Source organism: Leuresthes tenuis, unplaced genomic scaffold, assembly GCF_036924035.1.
Source record: "Leuresthes tenuis unplaced genomic scaffold, fLeuTen1.0.hap1 SCAF_7, whole genome shotgun sequence".
NCBI lineage: Eukaryota > Metazoa > Chordata > Actinopteri > Atheriniformes > Atherinopsidae > Leuresthes > Leuresthes tenuis.
The window spans coordinates 1,965,407-1,987,180 of record NW_027325361.1 but is presented as its reverse complement, the minus strand read 5'-3'; the positions used below and the strand labels follow the sequence as shown (position 1 = coordinate 1,987,180).

At 46.3% G+C, this 21,774-nt stretch overlaps 2 protein-coding genes across 2 annotated transcripts in view; one reads left to right on the top strand and one right to left on the bottom strand.

The window, feature by feature from the left end:
* Positions 1 to 5,275, top strand: part of niban1a (niban apoptosis regulator 1a) — a 39,014-nt gene extending 33,739 nt beyond the window's left edge. Inside the window, exons 10-14 of the mRNA XM_072388821.1 lie at positions 29 to 175; positions 498 to 608; positions 918 to 1,025; positions 1,879 to 1,990; positions 2,078 to 5,275. Coding sequence (XP_072244922.1) covers positions 29 to 175; positions 498 to 608; positions 918 to 1,025; positions 1,879 to 1,990; positions 2,078 to 3,894 — 2,295 coding nt within the window. The 3' untranslated portion in view covers positions 3,895 to 5,275. The remainder of the gene's footprint in view (positions 1 to 28; positions 176 to 497; positions 609 to 917; positions 1,026 to 1,878; positions 1,991 to 2,077) is intronic.
* An 83-nt stretch (positions 5,276 to 5,358) lies between these two features.
* Positions 5,359 to 21,774, bottom strand: part of kifap3a (kinesin-associated protein 3a) — a 63,128-nt gene continuing 46,712 nt past the window's right edge. Inside the window, exons 18-20 of the mRNA XM_072388822.1 lie at positions 19,992 to 20,181; positions 19,756 to 19,843; positions 5,359 to 6,840 (exon numbers count right to left, since the gene is read on the bottom strand). Of these exons, the coding sequence (XP_072244923.1) occupies positions 6,732 to 6,840; positions 19,756 to 19,843; positions 19,992 to 20,181 (387 nt within the window). The 3' untranslated portion in view covers positions 5,359 to 6,731. The remainder of the gene's footprint in view (positions 6,841 to 19,755; positions 19,844 to 19,991; positions 20,182 to 21,774) is intronic.

The following is a 21,774-nucleotide window of genomic DNA, read 5'->3' as shown; positions in this document are numbered from 1 at the left end:
GACTTCTACCACCTCCTTTGTGTCTCAGGCGCTGGCCAACATGGAGAACCCGAACCTGCTGAGCTGCTACCAGAAGATCGGCTCGCTGCAGGACAAGCTGCAGCACCTGCAGGAGAGATTCGGCTTCTCCAACATCACAGGAGTGATCCACAGCGCTCAGATCGACCTGCAGCAGGTGCAGCGGCTCACTCCTTTACTCACCGTCTGCTGCTTCAGACAGAGTGGGCAGAGGGCCTTCCTGACTCACTCATTCATCAGTAACAGCTATGACTCACTTCTGGTTGTACTATGAGTGCTTATTCAGCACTTTACACTGGATGGATGAATGGATAGTCAGTCTAAAAGGGTTTAATATCATGATTATTAGTGACTAATTCCACATAAATGATAAAAAAGGTCTGAACTCCAACCTGAACATTGCTGCTGGACATTCAGGGTTTTCTGTCTGAACTCTGGGTGTTAAACCTGATCCGATCTCCTCCTCTGCCTGTTTTCAGCTCATTGAAAACGCAGCTTACACCTTCAGGCTGCTGCTCTACAAAGCCATCCAGGATAACCCCGACAACACCAGGTCCGCCATCGAAAAGGTCAAACACAGAGTGCTAAAGGTCAGTTCCTAACATACTCGGACAGATAAAGTACTCCCGTTTTTAGATATAGATATAGATATATAGATAGATAGATAATGTAGTGGTATAATTGCCACCTTTCATGTGGGAGACCTGGGTTCAAATCCCCTGTATGAAAGGTTCTACCTCCAGTAGAGGTCCTTAGGCAAGACCCCCTTACCCTACCTGCCTACCTGTAAGTCGCTTTGGATAAAAGCTAAATACATAAACATATGAATTAAAAATGTTCTGGTAGAATAAGCTGGAGTCCCGTTGGATGCACTGACCTTTGAACCCGTCTTCCTGCAGCAATACGACTACGACAGCAGCACGGTGAGGAAGAGGATCTTCCAGGATGCGCTCGTTTCCATCACTCTGCCGTTTATCAAGAGGAACCTGGCTCCGACCTGCAACACCGTGAGAATGCTCACAAACACAAGCTTTATTATTATAGTAACACGGCTCATTTTCCTGCCTATTCAGACCCCCGCAGCACAGAGATGAATTATCTTCGCTGTGTCTGCTTAAGCCAATCAATCACGCCCCTCTAATGGTGTCACATTATCTTTCTGACAATAATGTGCTGTTGTAGATCTTTAAAACCAGAAAGAAAACCCAGCAGATTGTGCAGGATCCAGATCTTCATATTCTGTGCATCTGGTTTGAAAAATATACATCATCCCCAGTCAAAAAAATGCTTATAATCTCATTTTCCTCCAAACTTCTGAACATCTGAACCTGTTTCTGACCTTATTCATGCTGCCCCCCACTGGTCGGGTTCAGAACTGCGTCTGGTGGACATCAAACGTCTCAAAAAGATCTGAAGATAAATGTTTAAATGTTACAATAAAGGCCGAAGCTGGAGAAAATGCCACCAGATCCTCATCCCAACCTTTTCCCTGAGGCAGGGTGTCGGGCAGTCCCCCAACATGTCGAAACCACGTGCAAAACACCCCCCCCCCCTTCACTAAAACAGTTTACGCAAACATTTTTGAGGTTTATAATCCCCCTGCACACACATGGATGTGTTTTATAGGCATTAGTCACTGTGAAATCATGGGAGAAGCAGAGAAAATGCAGACCAAACCCGGCCCGAGTCACACTGAAGCCTTTTATGGATGCATAGCCTAAGAAAAACATTATCCCTGTAGATTAGATCGACCCATTTCTTTAAATGAATTATGGTTGTGTTGTTCCTGCTCAGAGATCTCGGTTAATTTCACCCTGAAACACCAGAGCTTGACCCTCATCGTTCTGTCTGCCTGCACAGGAGCTTCAGAGTCTTCAGCAAACCATCTACGCCGACCACTCCAGCTTCCTCCATGTTGAGAACGTTTATGAGAGCATTCTCCTGCAGATTCTGGACAAGGAGGTTTCTAAAGGTACAGACACACACTGCCGGTGACAGCAAAGCCACACACACTCATTCACGGCCATCTAATGCTTCCTGTTTTCTGTTCGCCGCGCAGTGGTGAAGGAGGCAGCGAGCCTGAAGAAGCACAACCTGTTCACAGACAGCAGAGACCTGCTCAGTCAGTCCAGCCGCTCCAGCCTCTCCTCCCCAAACGCCTCCACCCCGAGCAGCCCTGCGCTGTCCCCCACCTTTAAAGCCTCGGAGCCACAGCCTCCGTCTCCTCTCGCAGTCAACGGTTTGCCGCAAAGCCCCCAGAAGGAGGGCATGATGCAGAGCAAAGCTTTGGCCGATGGGACGGCGATTGAGACGCCGCTGGGGAGGGTTGAACGAAAAGAGGATGCTCCCAGGGTGGATGAAGGTGAGGAGGCAGAGCTCCCAGCTCAGAACACAGAAGAACCAGCTGAGACTCAGGAAGCAGCGGCTCCAGAGACTGTGTCCCAGGAAGAAGTGATTTCTGTCCAAACAGAGGGCGCCGAGACAGCTGCTGAGCCTGAGAAGCAGAGAAGGGATCCTGCACAAGAAGCAGAGATCGCTTTGTTAGGGCCTCCAATTACTGTACAAAGTATAAAGTCTGAAGCAGCAGAAGCTCCAGCACCAAGTCCCAATCCTCCTGATGAACCTGTGAAGCTTTCAGCCGAGGGATCCCAGCCTGCAGCAGCCAGTGAGGAAACGACACAATGCCAGAGCTCAGAAGACAAGTTAGAGGCTCCCTCTGGTGGTGAAGAGGCTGGAGAAGTCAGCCTTAAACTGAAGGCGGTCACCGACTCAGACCCCAATTCTCTGGTGTCAGTGGGAAGTGAGTCGCCTCCCTCAGATCTGGAGTCCTCAGGTGAAGAGGTGTTGGAGGTCATCAGATCACCCCCGAGCTCAGACGGAACAGCTGAGGACAAAACCGCAGGTGACACTCCGACCCGGGCGGAGGCTGCGAGCGCAGATGTGGGCACAGCCGACAGCGAAGCTGAAGCTGCAGCCAACAATGAAGCTGCAGCCGACAATGAAGCTGCAGCCGACGGTTCAGCCGACGGTTCAGCTGCAGCCGACAGTTCAGCCGCAGCTGAACGTGAAGCCACAGCCGACACCGCAGCCGACGATTCAGCTGAAGCTGCAGCCAACAATGAAGCTGCAGCCACCAATGAAGCTGCAGCCACCAATGAAGCTGCAGCCACCAATGAAGCTGCAGCCGATGGTGAAGCCACTCTGATCCAGACGGAGGCTGTGAGCGCAGACGTGGGCACAGCAGCCGATGGTTCAGCCGCAGCCGACAGTTCAGCTGAAGCCGCAGCTGAACGTGAAGCTGCAGCCAACAATGAAGCCGCAGCTGACAATGAAGCCGCAGCTGACCATGAAGCCGCAGCCGATGAGAATCTGGAGACTTCAGCGGACTTGGCCCCCGTTACAACCTCTCCATCTACTGAAGCCACCAATGAAGCTGCAGCCAACAATGAAGCTGCAGCCACCAATGAAGCTGCAGCTGACCATGAAGCTGCAGCCAACAATGAAGCTGCAGCCAACAATGAAGCTGCAGCCGACAGTTCAGCAGCAGCTGACCATGAAGCCGCAGCTGACCATGAAGCCGCAGCTGACCATGAAGCCGCAGCTGACCATGAAGCCGCAGCTGACCATGAAGCTGCAGCTGACGGTTCAGCTGCAGCTGACCATGAAGCCGCAGCCGATGAGAATCTGGAGACTTCAGCAGACTTGGCCCCCGTTACAACCTCTCCATCTACTGCAGCCACCAATGAGGAGACACCTCCCAGTCCTAAAGTCCAGGCTCTGGACTGCATCAAGGAGATCCGCGACCTGGTGGTGGAGGTGATCGAGGTGGAGGAGCCGGTGCAGCATTATCCAAATGAAGTTCCCAAGGAAGAATGATGCATCATGTGACATCACTGCAGGAGCATTGGGGGGGTCTGTTCTGTGGATTATTACCAGATTATAACTGTAGCTTCCTTTTTTGGACACATGTGCTGCTTTATATCAGAGAGCAGACACAGAAAACCTCTCCTCACAACCGGAAAGCTTCCAAGAACCTTTTCAAACAAATATGCATGACACGATGGTAACTTATTTATATAAATCAACAAAGATCTGCTGCTCCCCTTCCCCTCCAGCTGATTTTAGATTGTTTTAGAAACCTGAGATTGAGATTTTCATTTTGTTCCCCCTTCGGAAAACTGTTTCTAGGAATGGCACTGTGCTGCGGTGAAGTAGGACTCTCATTTGGAGGAGCTGAGCTTTCTCTCACTGCTCCGATGCATATTAACTTCAGCCTAGCTTAGCCAGAGCTAAAAGACACAAGTTAGGGATTCCACATGCTTCCAGGTACATGGATCAACTTCTTCTGAGCGAAACTAACCTTTTTCCTCCTCCAGCTGAACGTATTTTAGTCTTATTTCCACCTTTGTGTCTCAGATAGCTTCTTTAAACTGGGCTGTGTGCATTATTCATGATGGTCGGAGCACGTTTTATTGACTTAGCTTTCCTGACAGGTTAGCTAAAGCTACTCAGAAAAGGAGCTTAAAAGAAGGGAATTTCTCACCACCCGAAACAGCTCAAGCTTAGAATAATTTCACAGCAGTTCCAGTAAACACTACATTGTGAAATTGTGTTGTTTCTGCCTCATAAACTATTCAGAGGATACAAAGTAAGTAGATGCCCCCGAGTGCTTTCCTTTCCTGCCGACAGAAGACTGATGTTTGGATTAAAAAACCCTGTAAAAGTGATGGAGACTGCACAGCGAATACTTCAACATCTAATCTGATTGAAAGGGAGCTTTAAGCAGGTTTACAACCTTTATGCTAAGCTGGTTTAGCATGTTTCACTCCATCTGAACATCTAATATTTAAACAAATAATCAACTTCCCAGAACTGCAACTCATCTTTTACACAAATTAACTGATAATCTTTTCTAAAATCCTCTGGAAATAACCTCGATTCGATCATTTAGGACACATTCTTACCAAAACGGACTTTTTTTGACCTAACGAAGGGTTTCCTTCAGCGTGTGCCTTCACTGTACCTCCATGTTGCCTTAGATGTCACAACAAAGGAGTCCGGCCTGGATGCTGTTGCCATAGAGACGGGTCCAGGGTCTGTGGACACCTGCATCACCTCCGTTAAGTGCCTGTTCGCCGTGTCGAGTCTTTCACAGACGGGGGGGGGCATTTCTCTGTAAACTGTCCATCAGAAGAATGTTGCTGCATGGAGACCGTGTGAAAATATTCATAATAAAGCGAGTCTGTAACAAACGAAACCGTTTAATTTCTGTCTCTTTCGTCCTGGAAAAGAAAACCAGTAATAAATGGTTGAATTTTCCAACAAAGCGAACGCAGCACGATGATTTGATCATTTATTTATGGTCCACGACAACTGTTAAACAATCACACACACAGCGCTTTGAGAAAAATACGACAAACGTACATCTGAGACGGATTAAACACCAAATACAACAATATTTCTGCCATTAATTTGATTGATTGGGTTTCGTATTTCAGCAGAGCTCCAGGCACACCAAGGAAATAATCAAAAAAGCTCCTATTTAAAACACATTTTTCAACACAACACAATAAAGGCGGTTAAAGTCTCTTCTTAACTTACATTCAGATAAATAAAGATAAACGACATGAAGACGGTGCCTTCCTCCAGTGATAAACTGACCAAACATGGAGATAATTAATTCCTTACACAGAAATGTGCTGAAAGACAAGTGGAACTTGGCCAAAATTGTCGGGAAAATGGTTTTAACTTCCAACTTATTGTTTGACTTTGCTCCTAAAACATGCTGAGATGTGTACTTTTCTGTGTTTTCCTGACAATTGGCACCGAATTACAGTTTATCCAGTGAACCTCCATGAAACAGACTTACAGTATGTGAACAAATCCTTTTCTAATACAAATGAATGTCTCAAACGTAACTCAGTGGGTCTCCAGAGGGTCAGAGGGACTATTTTCTCTCTATTTCTTTTTAAAATAAAGGAAACTTAAACCTTTTAATCTTTGGAAGGGAAAAAGCCTCCAAACTAAAACAAAATATCACCTTTTTTGGAGGATTAGTGGATTTTTCAGAACATTTTCCATCAGCTTCGTGTCCACTTCTTCTTGCAATGTTGCACAAGCAATGATAATTTATCAATAATTTATCCTGTAGCAGCCAGAGTGTCGACAAAGACGTGAAGCGAAGGCGAATTATCGTGGAAATAAGTGACATCATCAGCAGGCGTGAAGACAAAAAGGCGCTAAAAAGGCTCAAAGTTACTTTATGTTTGTTCACTAAAGAAAGATTCTGTGTTGGCTGTGAAAGTTGGTATTTTTTGGTGTAAACGGGCACAGATTTGGCTTATTGTGGTGCTTTTAACCCCCCCCACCCCAACAACCATCAGTGCATTGTACTTTAAGGCACTTCCTCCTCCATCTAAGACACTGTGGCACCATGCTTCATACAGTCTGCTGCTGTCAGTGCAAAGCTTCAGCTTTGAGGAAACATTAAAGCCTTTTCCTTCTCTACAGAGCAGGGGGGGGGGGGGGCATATGTTAACAGTGTGTATTCACCCATTTATTCAGAAACTTTGCCTTAAAGTAAAAGTAATTAACGGTGAACCCAGCAGCTGACAGAGACAACCTTCCTCCAGCTTTTAGCATCACACGGCTGATGTTGGGACAAGGGAAACAGCTGCTGAGCGTATAAGATGATGTGTGAGGAGGCTCCAGGTTTACCGGGAGGACGTGGAGAAGAAGAAGTGTTCATCCGGGCGGAAGCCGTAGGCGCTGCCGGGTCGATCCGCTGGGATCTGAGCTGATGGGACAAACTGATCCGATACACTGCAGGACAAAAGGGAGAAAAGATTTGCACAATTACAGGAGAGCAGTTCTGATCCAGGAGAGCAGTTCTGATCCAGGAGAGCTGTTCTGATCCAGGAGAGCTGTTCTGATCCAGGAGAGCTGTTCTGATCCAGGAGAGCAGTTCTGATCCAGGAGAGCAGTTCTGACTGGGAGCACATGCCTGCATGGATGAATGGCTGTTGGCATACTTTGAGCCACATGTGGGAGAGTAAAGGTAGCTCAGGAGCTAAAGGACGCCACCAGGTGGCGCTCTGACTCCACGCATCCCCTGGTGAACTCCCCACTGCCACCCGAGGGCCAGAACAATCACTCAGCAGTTCACAGTTCTGCACAAAAAGAGGCGCTGGTAAAAAAAACTCAATGCAATATTCATATGAACTCACGCAGGTGTTGGACATCCACAATAAGTGTGTGAGTTACAGACTGCTAATGGCTGCAGGGGTAAACAGCGGAGCAGCCAGGCCGTAAAAAGCAGAGAGATGTCAAAACATAACGCCGTGACGAGGATGGAGGCTGACGGCCAGACCTGGAGGACCTGGCTGACATCCACCCGGCAACAGGGGCCTGTGGAGGGGGTATCTGCGCCGTATAAATCAGTTACTATGGAGACGTGGCGGGTGGAGGATGATTTCAGTGACGGGGTCACTGCCTCATCAGGACAGCGGCTGATGGATAACGTGACGGATGACGCCACATCGCACACGAATCCTGACATTTTCTTTTCTGGAAGTGGGAGAGTGCGAGCCGCCGCCCTCTAAAATACGAGCTGTTTGCTTTGCCCCAGCTAGCGCCTATAATGACGTGTTGTTTTTAGCCAAATCACTTCCAGCGAATCCCTCCAGCCCCTGATCTCCTCCTCCTCTGTTTTCCCTGCTGCCCCCTGCCGCCTCGCCCCTCCACAGCCGCCGCCTCCTCCTCTTCGGGCAGAAATATGTCTTTTTCCCTCCGCACGCTACGGCTGTCAGGGGGGATTTGAGAAGCAGGCTAAAGGAGGCAGGAGGAACAGTGGAGATCTGAGCCTGCCTCTGACTTTGTGGTTACGCTCCAGACGAGACCTTCAGGACTGAAAGAGTCCCGATGTTTGCTCCCAGTTCTGAAAAGCAGGTTTTAAGGAGCGTCTGGCAGTAAAAACACAAACTAAACAGTCTTCCTTAATGATGTGGTGTTGCTGACTTAATGCTAGCACCTGAGATACAACTAAGATTCAATTTGGATCCAGTTTTACCCAAAAGGAAAAACATCCATCACACAAGTAAAAACCCATAAAAAGTGTTCATTCACCACAAAAAAGAAAGAAATACTGAGTTCTTCTTCTTTTGAGGTGAGGAGTTGGTGCTCCTCTGGTAAAAGCTGAATAAAAACTCAGTTAAAGTTAAAGTGGGAGTTTTCACAGAGAGAAACAACGAGCCAAACAGTGGAATCCTGTGAAGAAGGCAGCGGCATCATGCAGATAACGTCCATTTAAGGGTTTTTATAGTTCATGAAGCTGTAAAAACAGAGCTGCACTGCTGTGGGACACGCCAGGATTCAACCTGAATCATTTCATCTGATATTAGATCTTATTTAGGATTCTCTAAAGGTGTGAAAAGGTGCATTTACGGGAGTTTCCCTTTCAGACGGCAACATTTAAGGAGGAGAGCATTTAAATTAATCATGAAGCGCGACTTTTAAAGTTGCTTGTTGTAAAATAACTCAACAGTCGTAAATTTTGCACTTTTTAATCGACTGGAGGAAATCTAAGATGACCTGTGACCTTTCAGGTATATTTAACCTTCGACCCTGAAATAAATAGATAAATAAGATCATGAAAGACATAAAGGGTGCATTCATGTCTCTGCCTTATGATCCTTTTTTATGACACTAAATGCTTTAAATGCTGCTTTTCTTGCAGAAGTAGAAACACTTTAATTTAGCTCAATCTGCAGAAATGTGACTCAGATTACAGACTCACACAGATTTGTTTTATTTCTCCTTTAATCCAGCAGAACCTTGAATTAAAGTGTTAAATAAGAAAAGAAAACATGTTTGATTTGTGTCATAATGAGATATTAAAAAGTTCTGCTTTTGTTTCAGTGAATCAAACACGACTTCCGACCCGAGCTCACAGTGTGAATCTGATTCTGATTCAACAGGACCGGTGCTTTGGGTTCTCTTCATGTTGCTCAGAGGTGCTTTGGGTTCTCCTCATGTTGCTCAGAGGTGCTTTGGGTTCTCCTCATGTTGCTCAGAGGTGCTTTGGGTTCTCCTCATGTTGCTCAGAGGTGCTTTGGGTTCTCTTTGTGTTGCTCAGAGGTGCTTTGGGTTCTCCTCATGTTGCTCAGAGGTGCTTTGGGTTCTCTTTGTGTTGCTCAGAGGTGCTTTGGGTTCTCCTCATGTTGCTCAGAGGTGCTTTGGGTTCTCCTCATGTTGCTCAGAGGTGCTTTGGGTTCTCTTTGTGTTGCTCAGAGGACTCAGAGGTGCTTTGGGTTCCCTTTGTGTTGCTCAGAGGTGCTTTGGGTTCTCTTTGTGTTGCTCAGAGGTGCTTTGGGTTCTCTTTGTGTTGCTCAGAGGTGCTTTGGGTTCTCCTCATGTTGCTCAGAGGTGCTTTGGGTTCTCTTCATGTTGCTCAGAGGTGCTTTGGGTTCTCCTCATGTTGCTCAGAGGTGCTTTGGGTTCTCCTCATGTTGCTCAGAGGTGCTTTGGGTTCTCTTTGTGTTGCTCAGAGGTGCTTTGGGTTCTCATCATGTTGCTCAGAGGTGCTTTGGGTTCTCTTTGTGTTGCTCAGAGGTGCTTTGGGTTCTCTTTGTGTTGCTCAGAGGACTCAGAGGTGCTCTGGGTTCTCTTTGTGTTGCTCAGAGGACTCAGAGGTGCTTTGGGTTCCCTTTGTGTTGCTCAGAGGTGCTTTGGGTTCTCTTTGTGTTGCTCAGAGGTGCTTTGGGTTCTCTTTGTGTTGCTCAGAGGTGCTTTGGGTTCTCCTCATGTTGCTCAGAGGTGCTTTGGGTTCTCCTCATGTTGCTCAGAGGTGCTTTGGGTTCTCCTCATGTTGCTCAGAGGTGCTTTGGGTTCTCTTTGTGTTGCTCAGAGGTGCTTTGGGTTCTCCTCATGTTGCTCAGAGGTGCTTTGGGTTCTCTGGGTTCTCTTTGTGTTGCTCAGAGGGGCTTTGGGTTCTCTTCGTATTGATCAGAGGACTCAGAGGTGCTTTGGGTTCTCCTCATGTTGCTCAGAGGTGCTTTGGGTTCTCCTCATGTTGCTCAGAGATGCTTTGGGTTCTCCTCATGTTGCTCAGAGATGCTTTGGGTTCTCTTTGTGTTGCTCAGAGGTGCTTTGGGTTCTCCTCATGTTGCTCAGAGGTGCTTTGGGTTCTTCTCATGTTGCTCAGAGATGCTTTGGGTTCTCCTCATGTTGCTCAGAGATGCTTTGGGTTCTCCTCATGTTGCTCAGAGATGCTTTGGGTTCTCTTTGTGTTGCTCAGAGGTGCTTTGGGTTCTCCTCATGTTGCTCAGAGGTGCTTTGGGTTCTTCTCATGTTGCTCAGAGATGCTTTGGGTTCTCTTTGTGTTGCTCAGAGGTGCTTTGGGTTCTCCTCATGTTGCTCAGAGGTGCTTTGGGTTCTCTGGGTTCTCTTTGTGTTGCTCAGAGGTGATTTGGGTTCTCTTTGTGTTGCTCAGAGGTGCTTTGGGTTCTCTTTGTGTTGCTCAGAGGTGATTTGGGTTCTCTTTGTGTTGCTCAGAGGTGCTTTGGGTTCTCTTTGTGTTGCTCAGAGGACTCAGAGGTGCTTTGGGTTCTCTTTGTGTTGCTCAGAGGTGCTTTGGGTTCTCCTCATGTTGCTCAGAGGTGCTTTGGGTTCTCCTCATGTTGCTCAGAGGTGCTTTGGGTTCTCTTCATGTTGCTCAGAGAACTCAGAGGTGCTTTGGGTTCTCCTCATGTTGCTCAGAGGTGCTTTGGGTTCTCTTCATGTTGCTCAGAGGTGCTTTGGGTTCTCTTCGTGTTGCTCAGAGGTGCTTTGGGTTCTCTTCATGTTGCTCAGAGGACTCAGAGATGCTTTGGGTTCTCTTCGTGTTGCTCAGAGGACTCAGAGGTGCTTTGGGTTCTCCTCGTGTTGCTCAGAGGTGCTTTGGGTTCTCTTCATGTTGCTCAGAGGTGCTTTGGGTTCTCTTCGTGTTGCTCAGAGGTGCTTTGGGTTCTCTTCATGTTGCTCAGAGGACTCAGAGATGCTTTGGGTTCTCCTTGTGTTGCTCAGAGGTGCTTTGGGTTCTCCTCATGTTGCTCAGAGATGCTTTGGGTTCTCTTTGTGTTGCTCAGAGGTGCTTTGGGTTCTCCTCATGTTGCTCAGAGGTGCTTTGGGTTCTTCTCATGTTGCTCAGAGATGCTTTGGGTTCTCTTTGTGTTGCTCAGAGGTGCTTTGGGTTCTCCTCATGTTGCTCAGAGGTGCTTTGGGTTCTCTTTGTGTTGCTCAGAGGTGCTTTGGGTTCTCCTCATGTTGCTCAGAGGTGCTTTGGGTTCTCTTTGTGTTGCTCAGAGGTGCTTTGGGTTCTCCTCATGTTGCTCAGAGGTGCTTTGGGTTCTCTTTGTGTTGCTCAGAGGTGCTTTGGGTTCTCCTCATGTTGCTCAGAGGTGCTTTGGGTTCTCTGGGTTCTCTTTGTGTTGCTCAGAGGTGATTTGGGTTCTCTTTGTGTTGCTCAGAGGTGCTTTGGGTTCTCTTTGTGTTGCTCAGAGGTGATTTGGGTTCTCTTTGTGTTGCTCAGAGGTGCTTTGGGTTCTCTTTGTGTTGCTCAGAGGACTCAGAGGTGCTTTGGGTTCTCTTCATGTTGCTCAGAGGTGCTTTGGGTTCTCTTTGTGTTGCTCAGAGGACTCAGAGATGCTTTGGGTTCTCCTCATGTTGCTCAGAGGTGCTTTGGGTTCTCCTCATGTTGCTCAGAGGTGCTTTGGGTTCTCTTCATGTTGCTCAGAGGACTCAGAGGTGCTTTGGGTTCTCCTCATGTTGCTCAGAGGTGCTTTGGGTTCTCTTCGTGTTGCTCAGAGGTGCTTTGGGTTCTCTTCATGTTGCTCAGAGGACTCAGAGGTGCTTTGGGTTCTCTTTGTGTTGCTCAGAGGACTCAGAGGTGCTTTGGGTTCTCTTTGTGTTGCTCAGAGGACTCAGAGGTGCTTTGGGTTCTCTTTGTGCTGCTCAGAGGACTCAGAGGTGCTTTGGGTAACACTTGCAGGAATCCAGTCCAGCAGGTTTGGACACGGCTGCTGTCGGCTCTGATATTTCTCATTATGAAACATGCAAATCAACCCGTCTGCCACCTTATTCACTTTGTGTTGCGACACGCCAACAAAATGAGAAGCGCGGCCGGCTGGGGGTCATTAGGACAAAGGGGCCCAGTGTTCCCACAGATGCCGGCTTGGCCCCAGAGGATCAGGCGCTGGAGGCGGCGGGCTGAGCGGGGACTCCGATCCGCCGCTAACATTCCTCGGTAGTGAACAGGAAAGGGAATCGAGCCCTTTTCCTCCTCCAGCGTGACCCTCCCCCCCCCCCTCGCCTGTCTCCTCTCTTTGATCTGAGCCCGCTGTCACTGCTCGGGTTTCATTTAACCAACGCAGGCCTCGCCCCCCCGGCCCTCCCTCCACGTCTCACCTGATTGCAGCGATGTTCTGCTTTTCCTTTCCTTCCTTTATTTTCGCCCCCAGTCCTGGGCGCCTCATCACATCCTGACCACGTCTCAAAGCGCTCATTCAGCCCCCCCGCTGGCGTGTTCACAGTCGCACGCTGTGTGTTCGTCACGCCTCTTTCTTTGTATAACTTTATGTAGATTTAGACGCAGATTCCCCCAAACCCAGAGTTTCAGGGCTGATGTGTTTAAACAAAGAACAAAATGTTAAACCTGATAAAACGTTCTTACAGTCGGACCAACCGTCATAACTTTGACCTCCGATCCAACATCAGGTACATTTTCTCCATCTTGTTTTGGATCAATTTGGATTACGAAGTTCTGCTGTTTCTCCTAATCGCAGGATGTCAGCAGCTGGGGTGACATCACAGAGGACCATTACATCCCAACACCTGGGCCCCCACCTCAATGTTTCCCCCTACAGGTGGTGCCCTGGGACACCTTTTCAGGTTCCTGCTCCATCTTTGTTCCAACCCTCACCTGAGCTCACAGATCTGGGTTCTGACCCAAAGAAGGAGGTCGTGAAATGAGTTTCCTTCAGAGGGGGGCTCAGCCTTAGAAAAAGGGGGAGGGTGAGTCTCTGCCTGCTTCTGATTGCTGGGGGGGGGCTGTGGATTGTGGCTCTATACACTCATAACTAAGCACGGTTATCATGTAGGTTCATTAGCCCAGTAGGGTGATTCTCACGAAACTGTCCTAACCTTTGCAAAAACAAAGGTCAATTTTGCTATTTTTTTCTCTTATTAGTATTAAGCAGGGTCTCAATTAAAATTAGTGATCAATACAAGTCCTTTAATACATTTTCGGAATGTTTTATTGAGTCGTTGACCAAATAAATTCATTACCGTAACACATTTTCAATCGATGATAACTGAATATGTATGAAAGTTAGACCTTTTATTTTTTTCATGCGTGTTCTATTAATAGTTCAGAATATTCAGAAATGTTTTTATTGATTTTAGTTATGTTCATTACCGTAACAAAATTGCATTTTTTTTACACTAAATCTTTTCTGTTGTGTAAAATTCACAAGTAACTAAAAAAATGTCAATTCAGTAATCTGAAAAGACTCGACAAATAGTTCCTGTACAAGAATAAAATTTGAAGGTATCACTCATTCCCATCCAAATATTTACATATACAGCCAGTGTTAGCATGCTGGCTAAGCAGTTAATGTGTTATCCTGTGGTTTCAGCTCATCTATATCCACAGTTGTGTGTGTTTGTGTGTTTGTTTGTGTTTGTTTTTCTTCTGCTTTCAGGTGCTTTAAGGCTGGATTCCCCTCAGAGGCCGTGGATTGTCTTCTGTTTTGTTTTTATAGGTGTAGCAGCTGCTTGTCTGGTTTTTCTTTCTATTTTTGTGTGTTTCTTCTTCTTTGCTCTTCCTCTTTCCCTGTCCCCCCCGGTCCGGTTCGGCTCTATTATGTGAAATATTGTAACAAAAATAAATAAATAAGCAGGGATCCACCATCCGGGGGGAGGAGCCGCTGCTCCTCCACATAGAAAGGACTCAGCTGAGGTGGTTCCTCTGGTTAGATGCCTCCTGGGAGGAGGCCCCGGGTCAGAACCAGAACTCTCTGGAGGGATTATATATCCCATCTGACCTGGGAACGCCTCGGGTGCATCAGCTCGGAGGGATTTCAGCTTAATCTCTGGGTTCTTCGCTTTGGTCCTTCCACAATAATTTATGGTCAGAAATTTGATATTGAAAACATTTCTGTGGCTGGTTACAAGACTTCAATGTTTAGACCATATTTCTTACTTCGGAGTCTCATCTCACAGACAGATGTGCTGACATCTGTGTTTAATATTCGCTGATGTAACTCAGGACCCTTTGTTGCTCTAATGAAAGCCACCTCAGCACAACAGGCCCACATCATGCTACTGCCACTGCCGTGTTTCACATTAAACCTTTTGCTCCACATGGAAGGCAACAACGCTCTTAAATTACCGCGTTTTACCCGATCAGGTCATGTTTTTCAGCCTTTATCTAAAAGTGATGGATGGATATGTCATGATTTATGTTTAGATTCATGTCTTGTCTTTTATTTTGAAATCACTAACTTCCTCCCGTGTCTTCCCTGATTCCCAAAGTGTCTCCATCTGTTCCCCTTGGTCCTTCATGTGCTCAAATAGTCTGTATTTCCCTTGTCTTGTGCCAGTTTGTTGCCTCATTTTCCACAGTTTCCACGAGCCTGCAGTGAGCGATTCTCCTGCAGAGCTATCTTGCTTTTGTAGTTCACTCATAGCCATAGTTTATCTATTCATGCACGGAAGTTTCATAGCTTTGTTTTGTTCCTCCGTTTTTGGAGAGTTTTGATCTATAATCGTTTCCTGGTCATCTCCGATGAATGAATGAATGAATGTTTAATAGTTCCTCCCCTTAATTAATAGTTGATGTTTCATAGTGCCTCGGTTTTTAAGACAGCATCCTTTGATAAATCCGCCTCATTAGGTTTTGTGATATTTAAAGAGCCCTTTGTTTTCCTCCCAGAGTGGAGCGGTTTATGTTTAACTCGTCCTCAGCTAGTTAGCTAGTTTCTGCTCAGAGATCCTCACCTGCCTTATTGCTGCTGTACATCTTTGCTTTTGAACTGACCTGCATCTGTGTCCTGAGCCCTGAGGCCCTGACAGGATACAGACCGGACCTCAAATCGTTTGGTATTCCCACAGATCTGGAGTCAGTGCTGAAGTCACTGAAATATTCCTGTTCAGGAGCGAGGAAAGCAGCTTTCACACCACGTTTCACACAGTCTGCAGTGAGTGGCAGAGCTGGCTTTGATTGGCATGTCAAACAGCAGTGAGGATGCTTATTCGCTGAATGGGGACAGCTGACCATGCTAAAAAGTTGAAAATAGTGAAAATTGAGCAGGAAACAGTTGCTGAAGTCTGGGTTGAAAGAATTTCAACATTTGAATGACTTGAATTTACTTGAAAAAAGGCAAAATTGAGTTGAAGAAGTTGAAAGGTTAAAAACAACAGAAAGATTTAAAGGATTTTAAATTTTTGTGGAAAAATGTGCGGTTAGTTATTTTAAATCATTTTAAAAGTATAAAAGTTAGAACTTATTCCAATTTATTTTAATTAATAAGATAATTCCAAGAGATGTAGCAGTAATCTCCTAAAATAGCTGAACATTTTGATACCAAAGTTGTAGAAATCGGTGAAGAATATGCAGTAGTTAATGTCCAAAAAACTGCAGAAGTCTTAGTTGAAGAAGTTGAAAGGTTAAAAACAACAGAAAGATTTAAAGGATTTAAAATTTTCGTGGAAAAATGTGCAGTTAGTTATGTTAAATATTGCTAAAAATGTGAATTATTAGTAGAAAGTCATTTGCTGCAGTTTCAAAAGGCCTGAAATGTATTTTTGAAAGGACCTGAAGGCAGAAACGTACAGGAAAGAGAAGAAAAATGCTAAACAAAAAGTGAATAAATTCAAAAAGAAGAGAAACACTGTAGAAAAATTGTGAAAATTTAGTAGAAATTCATTTGCTAAAGCTTCAAAAGGCCTGAAATGTATTTTTGAAAGGACCTGAAGGCAGAAACGTACAGGAAAGAGAAGAAAAATGCTAAACAAAAAGTGAATAAATTCAAAAAGAAGAGAAACACTGTAGAAAAATTGTGAAAATTTAGTAGAAATTCATTTGCTAAAGCTTCAAAAGGCCTGAAATGCATTATTTAAAGGACCTGAAGGCAGAAACGTACAGGAAAGAGAAGAAAAATGCTAAACAAAAAGTGAATAAATTCAAAAAGAAGAGAAACACCATAGAAAAATTGTGAAAATTTAGTAGAAATTCTTTTACTGAAGCTTCAAAAGGCCTGAAATGTATTTTTGAAAGGACCTGAAGGCAGAAACGTACAGGAAAGAGAAGAAAAATGCTAAACAAAAAGTGAATAAATTCAAAAAGAAGAGAAACACTGTAGAAAAATTGTGAAAATCTAGTAGAAATTAATTTGCTGAAGCTTCAAAAGGCCTGAAATGCATTATTTAAAGGACCTGAAGGCAGAAACATACAGGAAAGAGAAGAAAAATGCTAAACAAAAAGTGAATAAATTCAAAAAGAAGAGAAACACTGTAGAAAAATTGTGAAAATCTAGTAGAAATTAATTTGCTGAAGCTTCAAAAGGCCTGAAATGCATTATTTAAAGGACCTGAAGGCAGAAACGTACAGGAAAGAGAAGAAAAATGCTAAACAAAAAGTGAATAAATTCAAAAAGAAGAGAAACACCATAGAAAAATTGTGAAAATTTAGTAGAAATTCTTTTACTGAAGCTTCAAAAGGCCTGAAATGTATTTTTGAAAGGACCTGAAGGCAGAAACGTACAGGAAAGAGAAGAAAAATGCTAAACAAAAAGTGAATAAATTCAAAAAGAAGAGAAACACTGTAGAAAAATTGTGAAAATCTAGTAGAAATTAATTTGCTGAAGCTTCAAAAGGCCTGAAATGCATTATTTAAAGGATGTGGAGCTGTATGAAGGCAGAAAAAGGACAGGAAAGAGAAGAAACATGCAAAAAGGACTGGCATTTGGAAGGAACTGCTGTGATCCAAAGACTTCTAATTGAAAAAGTGAAGTCCTGAAGGCTGTGATTGGATCACTCAGACGCAGATTCTGCCTTTGAAAGGTTTCGGTAACAAAGCTGTCGGGGGGGAGAGCGACGGGACGAAGAGGGGGAGAAGAAACAGACGACACTGATTGGGATTTCTCTCTCTGGGTCTCCGTGTTGTGCCGGTCGCAGCTGTTCAGCAGCAGCCAAGCGAAACATTCCTGCCGGCGAGGGCGGGGGGAGTTTTATCTGATAATAAATAAGACAAATTACTCTGAATTAACTCCCTGCTTCTCCCACTATTCGTCATCTCAGCACTGTATCGAATTAGCTGCTGCTTGATTTTGGGGATTACAATCGGACGCAGAGGAAACTCAGTGATAACAGGACTGATTTTTAATTCCTGGGCTCCAGTTTTAGGTTTCGCCGTGGAATGTCGGCGCCGTTTTGGGACCGGAGCGGTCGATGGAGCACTGAGAAAAACATGGAGTCTGTTTGAGAGAGAAAGGAGGACGTGGAGACAGCCGGAGAGTGTTCGTTCTCAGAGCTGGAGCTCTGCTGCTGAGGGTGGAGCGATGCCTTCAGGGACCGTTGGCCCGGTTCAATAACGCAGATCAGCGAATAGGGACTCAGAATAACATCATATGAGAGGGCAGCGCTGGCTGGTGGACGAGCTTAAGGTAAACACTGGCAGTTTACTGTTTCCTGCCTGACAGCCAGTGATTCTGGACAAAAACAACCTGCCCTGCTGACAGCCTCCATCACACGGCCACATGGGGCTTTCTGTGTGAGGGTCACTCATGGGTGCCTTTATAGCAGCAGTTTTAGGGGTAATTTCCTACATTTCAACAGAAGCAAAAGGGGAAACAGGCAGAAAGGTGTGATATGTGACAACAGTCTGCTGGACGGGAGTCAAACGGTGGATGTTACACCAGCAGCATGAGGAGTCTGCCCCCACTTCAGCTAAGAGAGTAACTCTCATCTACATTAAAGAGTCAGGATCTGAGCCGTTTGGTTCTATTTATGGGTCTGGTCTTGGATCAGCCTAAAAGAACACGCCCCCCCTCTGTTCATTGAGCTCCTCTGGCTGCCCTTAGCATCAGATCCAAGTCCCTGATGTTAGCTACAAAGAGCTTAATGGAACGGCTCCATCTACTTGAAGGCTCTTGCAAAGGCTTCTGTCCCAACTGGGTCCCTCCGTTGGTCCCAGGATTGTCGTCTAGCAGCTCCTACACCACGCCTAAGACAATCCAAACTCTGTTCATGTGTCGTCCCACGATGGTGGAATGACCTACCGAGCGCTACCAGAACAGGGGCGTCCCTGTCTATCTTCAAGAAGCTCCTGAAAACCCAGCTCTTCAGAGAGCATCTCCTATCCCAGCACTTACCTTGTACTTCCCTCCCCCCTCTATCTCTGCACTTTATCTTTCTGCTCTTCCTTCTATGCCTGCACCCTATCTCTACTCTGTCCCCTCTGACAGAGTCGGACTCCTGGGTTCCTTCTATGGAGCTTATTGTTAGCTTTTTATAAAGCTGTTATATCTTCATTTATAAGTTTCTTTGGATAAAAGCGTCTGATAAATACAGAAACAGAAACTCTATGCTTGACCGAATAGTTCATAACACATTTTTCTGCAGTTATTTCAGTTTTACTCTGACTTTAAGGTCAATATTGAGAATCCTGGCACCCAAAAGAAAATCCTCGGTGCAAGTAGGACCCGAAAATTACCCAAAATTCTACAAGAAAAGGTCACATTTTGTCTAAAAATGGATTTGTCAACCAACATTTCTCAATGATGTGGTTGATGATGCGCCTTTATGACAACATCTGCACTTAAATTAACCAAATAACTGCTAAAACGTGAATAATAAAGTCTTTCTGCACTTCCTTCTATGCCTGCACCCTATCTCTGCTCTGTCCCCTCTGACAGAGTCGGACTCCTGGGTTCCTTCTATGTAGCTTATTGTTAGCTTTTTATAAAGCTGTTATATCTTCATTTGTAAGTCTCTTTGGATAAAAGCGTCTGATAAATACAGAAACAGAAACGTGGTGCTTATTAAATCGTCATCAGACTGCATGTATCTGTGGTTAATTGAGAGTTATTTGAAGGACCGGTTTAGGGATGCCCAGGCAATGAGAGTAAAGAGTAACTTAATTCTACAAAAGGCAGTAAAAGTGTGGAAGACAACAAGGAAAGCTGTGATTCGGGGCGGTAAAATCGACCTCACCATTTGAGTCAAGCCTTTTCTATCATTTCAGAGTTTTGGCTCATGGAAAACCTGCAGCTACTGACCAGTTGGCTTCTTTTGGGATGGTGGGAAACAACAAAAAACCTTCAGAGAGCATCTCCTGCACTTCCTTCTATGCCTGCACCCTATCTCTACTCTGTCCCCTCTGACAGAGTCGGACTCCTGGGTTCCTTCTATGTAGCTTTTTGTTAGCTTATTGTTAGCTTATTGTTAGCTTATTGTTAGCTTATTGTTAGCTTTTTATAAAGCTGTTATATCTTTATTTGTAAGTGGCTTTGGATAAAAGCGTCTGATAAATACAGAAACAGGAACAGAAACATTATGGTCACCAAACCCAACAGATTGGGGAGTTTCTCCACCAGGAACCGGAGCATGGAAGCTATAATTTACGTTTCCAACTCCTCATCCATCAGAATAAATACTGATTCCATTTTATTCTCTGCTGCAGCCGGAGGTGGAACTTAGTACCTGCTCAGGTATCCCGTCTGTCCCAGATCATCGTGGAAGTCACCGTAGAAGTCCGGACTGATGGCACCGTCTGCTGAGATGATCCCATCTGAACCACAGGGGAGAAGTTTGGGTCTGAACTAAAGGCCTCACATGAGATTCATGGCAGTGATGCAAAGGTGAGGAAAAGCTGTGGCTGAGACGGTTCTGAGCGGAAAGATGAGCTGGATCTAACCGGCCCTTCATGCTCTCAGTACCTGCAGAGTAGAACAGGTCGGGTCGCTCCAGGACGTCTCCGGTCCCGATGAAGGACTCTCCGTCCTCGCCGTACAGGAAGGCCTCGGCCGCCTCGTCCAGCTGCCGGTTCTCCACCATCTCCAGCCACTGACTGTTGTACCAGCGGAACTTCTCAGTCTGGATCTTTTTGCCCCACTCCTCGTCATACTCCTGAGGACAAGGTGGAGGAGGATAGAACAGATTGATCTCTATCTCTGTGAAGCGAGGATTCAAAGAATAAAAGAATAAACCGAGCTTCTGTGTCGATGTTCCTTCTAAAGTTTGAGAAATGTTGTTGGATAGATTTTCTAATCACGATTTCATCCTCAGTCCTCATTCCAGATGCATTTGGTCCAAAAGTAAATCTTCACCTGTCTACAGATAGAGATTAATGAACACCAGGGACTTGTTTTCCATCTTCCTGGGTGACTTTGACAGTCTTAAGAAGACATTAAACGGGCTGAAGCAGCTGATGGACCACATCTGATGTGGCTGCAGCCTTTTCAGCCTCCAGCAGGTCTCATTGGTGCACCTGAGAGCTTCTGCTCTTCTGACTGATGCTATCCCTGCAGAGCGAGTCAGAAAGGAGACGCTGAGGCCCTTTCAGATGCCCCGCCCCCTGCATCATTCAGGCTGACCATTACAATCACTTATCTTATTATTTCTCCATTTCAGATGTCAGAAAATGATGGAAAATACACCCTGTGTCAACCTGAAGCCCTCGATTCTCAGAGTAAATCCCGTTTGCTTTTGATTAGCTCATTTCTGAGCGTCTCTTCCTTGCTGACAGACCGCAGGTAACCGCCGGGGTCGCAGAGCTGTGACACACCGGCGTCTTCGTCCTCTCCAGCTAATAAAACTCTGCCGGGGCGGCTTGGCTGTCTGAGTGTTTTCCTTCCACTGCAGGGGGAGCAATAAAGGCGGCCTTTGAGACTGCGATGCACACGAGATTAATCATTCAGACACGAAACAGAGCCGAGGGGCACTGACAGCGAGGTCTGGAGTCCGACCAGCCTCCCGACTGCCACCCAGAGCCCTGGTTCCTGGGGCTGAACCTGGCAGTTAGGCTCAGACAGAGCGGGGGGGAGGAAGCCCACAGCCAGCCTCCCGACTGCCACCCAGAGCCCAGGTTCCTGGGGCTGAACCTGGCAGTTAGGCTCAGATCACAGCGGGGGGGAGGAAGCCCACAGCCAGCCTCCCGACTGCCACCCAGAGCCCTGGTTCATGGGGCTAAACCTGGCAGTTAGGCTCAGACAGAGCGGGGGGGAGGAAGCCCACAGCCAGCCTCCCGACTGCCACCCAGAGCCCAGGTTCCTGGGGCTGAACCTGGCAGTTAGGCTCAGATCACAGCGGGGGGGAGGAAGCCCACAGCCAGCCTCCCGACTGCCACCCAGAGCCCAGGTTCCTGGGGCTGAACCTGGCAGTTAGGCTCAGATCACAGCTGGGGGGGAGGAAGCCCACAGCCAGCCTGCTGACCTGACCGGTGGCAGGACATGAGGCGATATCAGGCCTTCGTCCCTCATGAAGCCACGTGTGTTTGTGGCCGAGCCCGAGCTCAAAGGTGAGCGTTTCAGGAGTAATGATGGTGCGACGCCGTGTGTGTCCACGGCTCTGCTTTCTCTCGCCGCTTCGCCATCCGCCCGCTGACACTCTCCAGAGCCCGCCGGCTGCTTTTCATGTGGCTCGCAGCTTAATAGGCCTCACTGATAAGTCAAATGAAACACTTCCTTTGCCCCGCCACAGCTATAATCTGCAGTAATTACG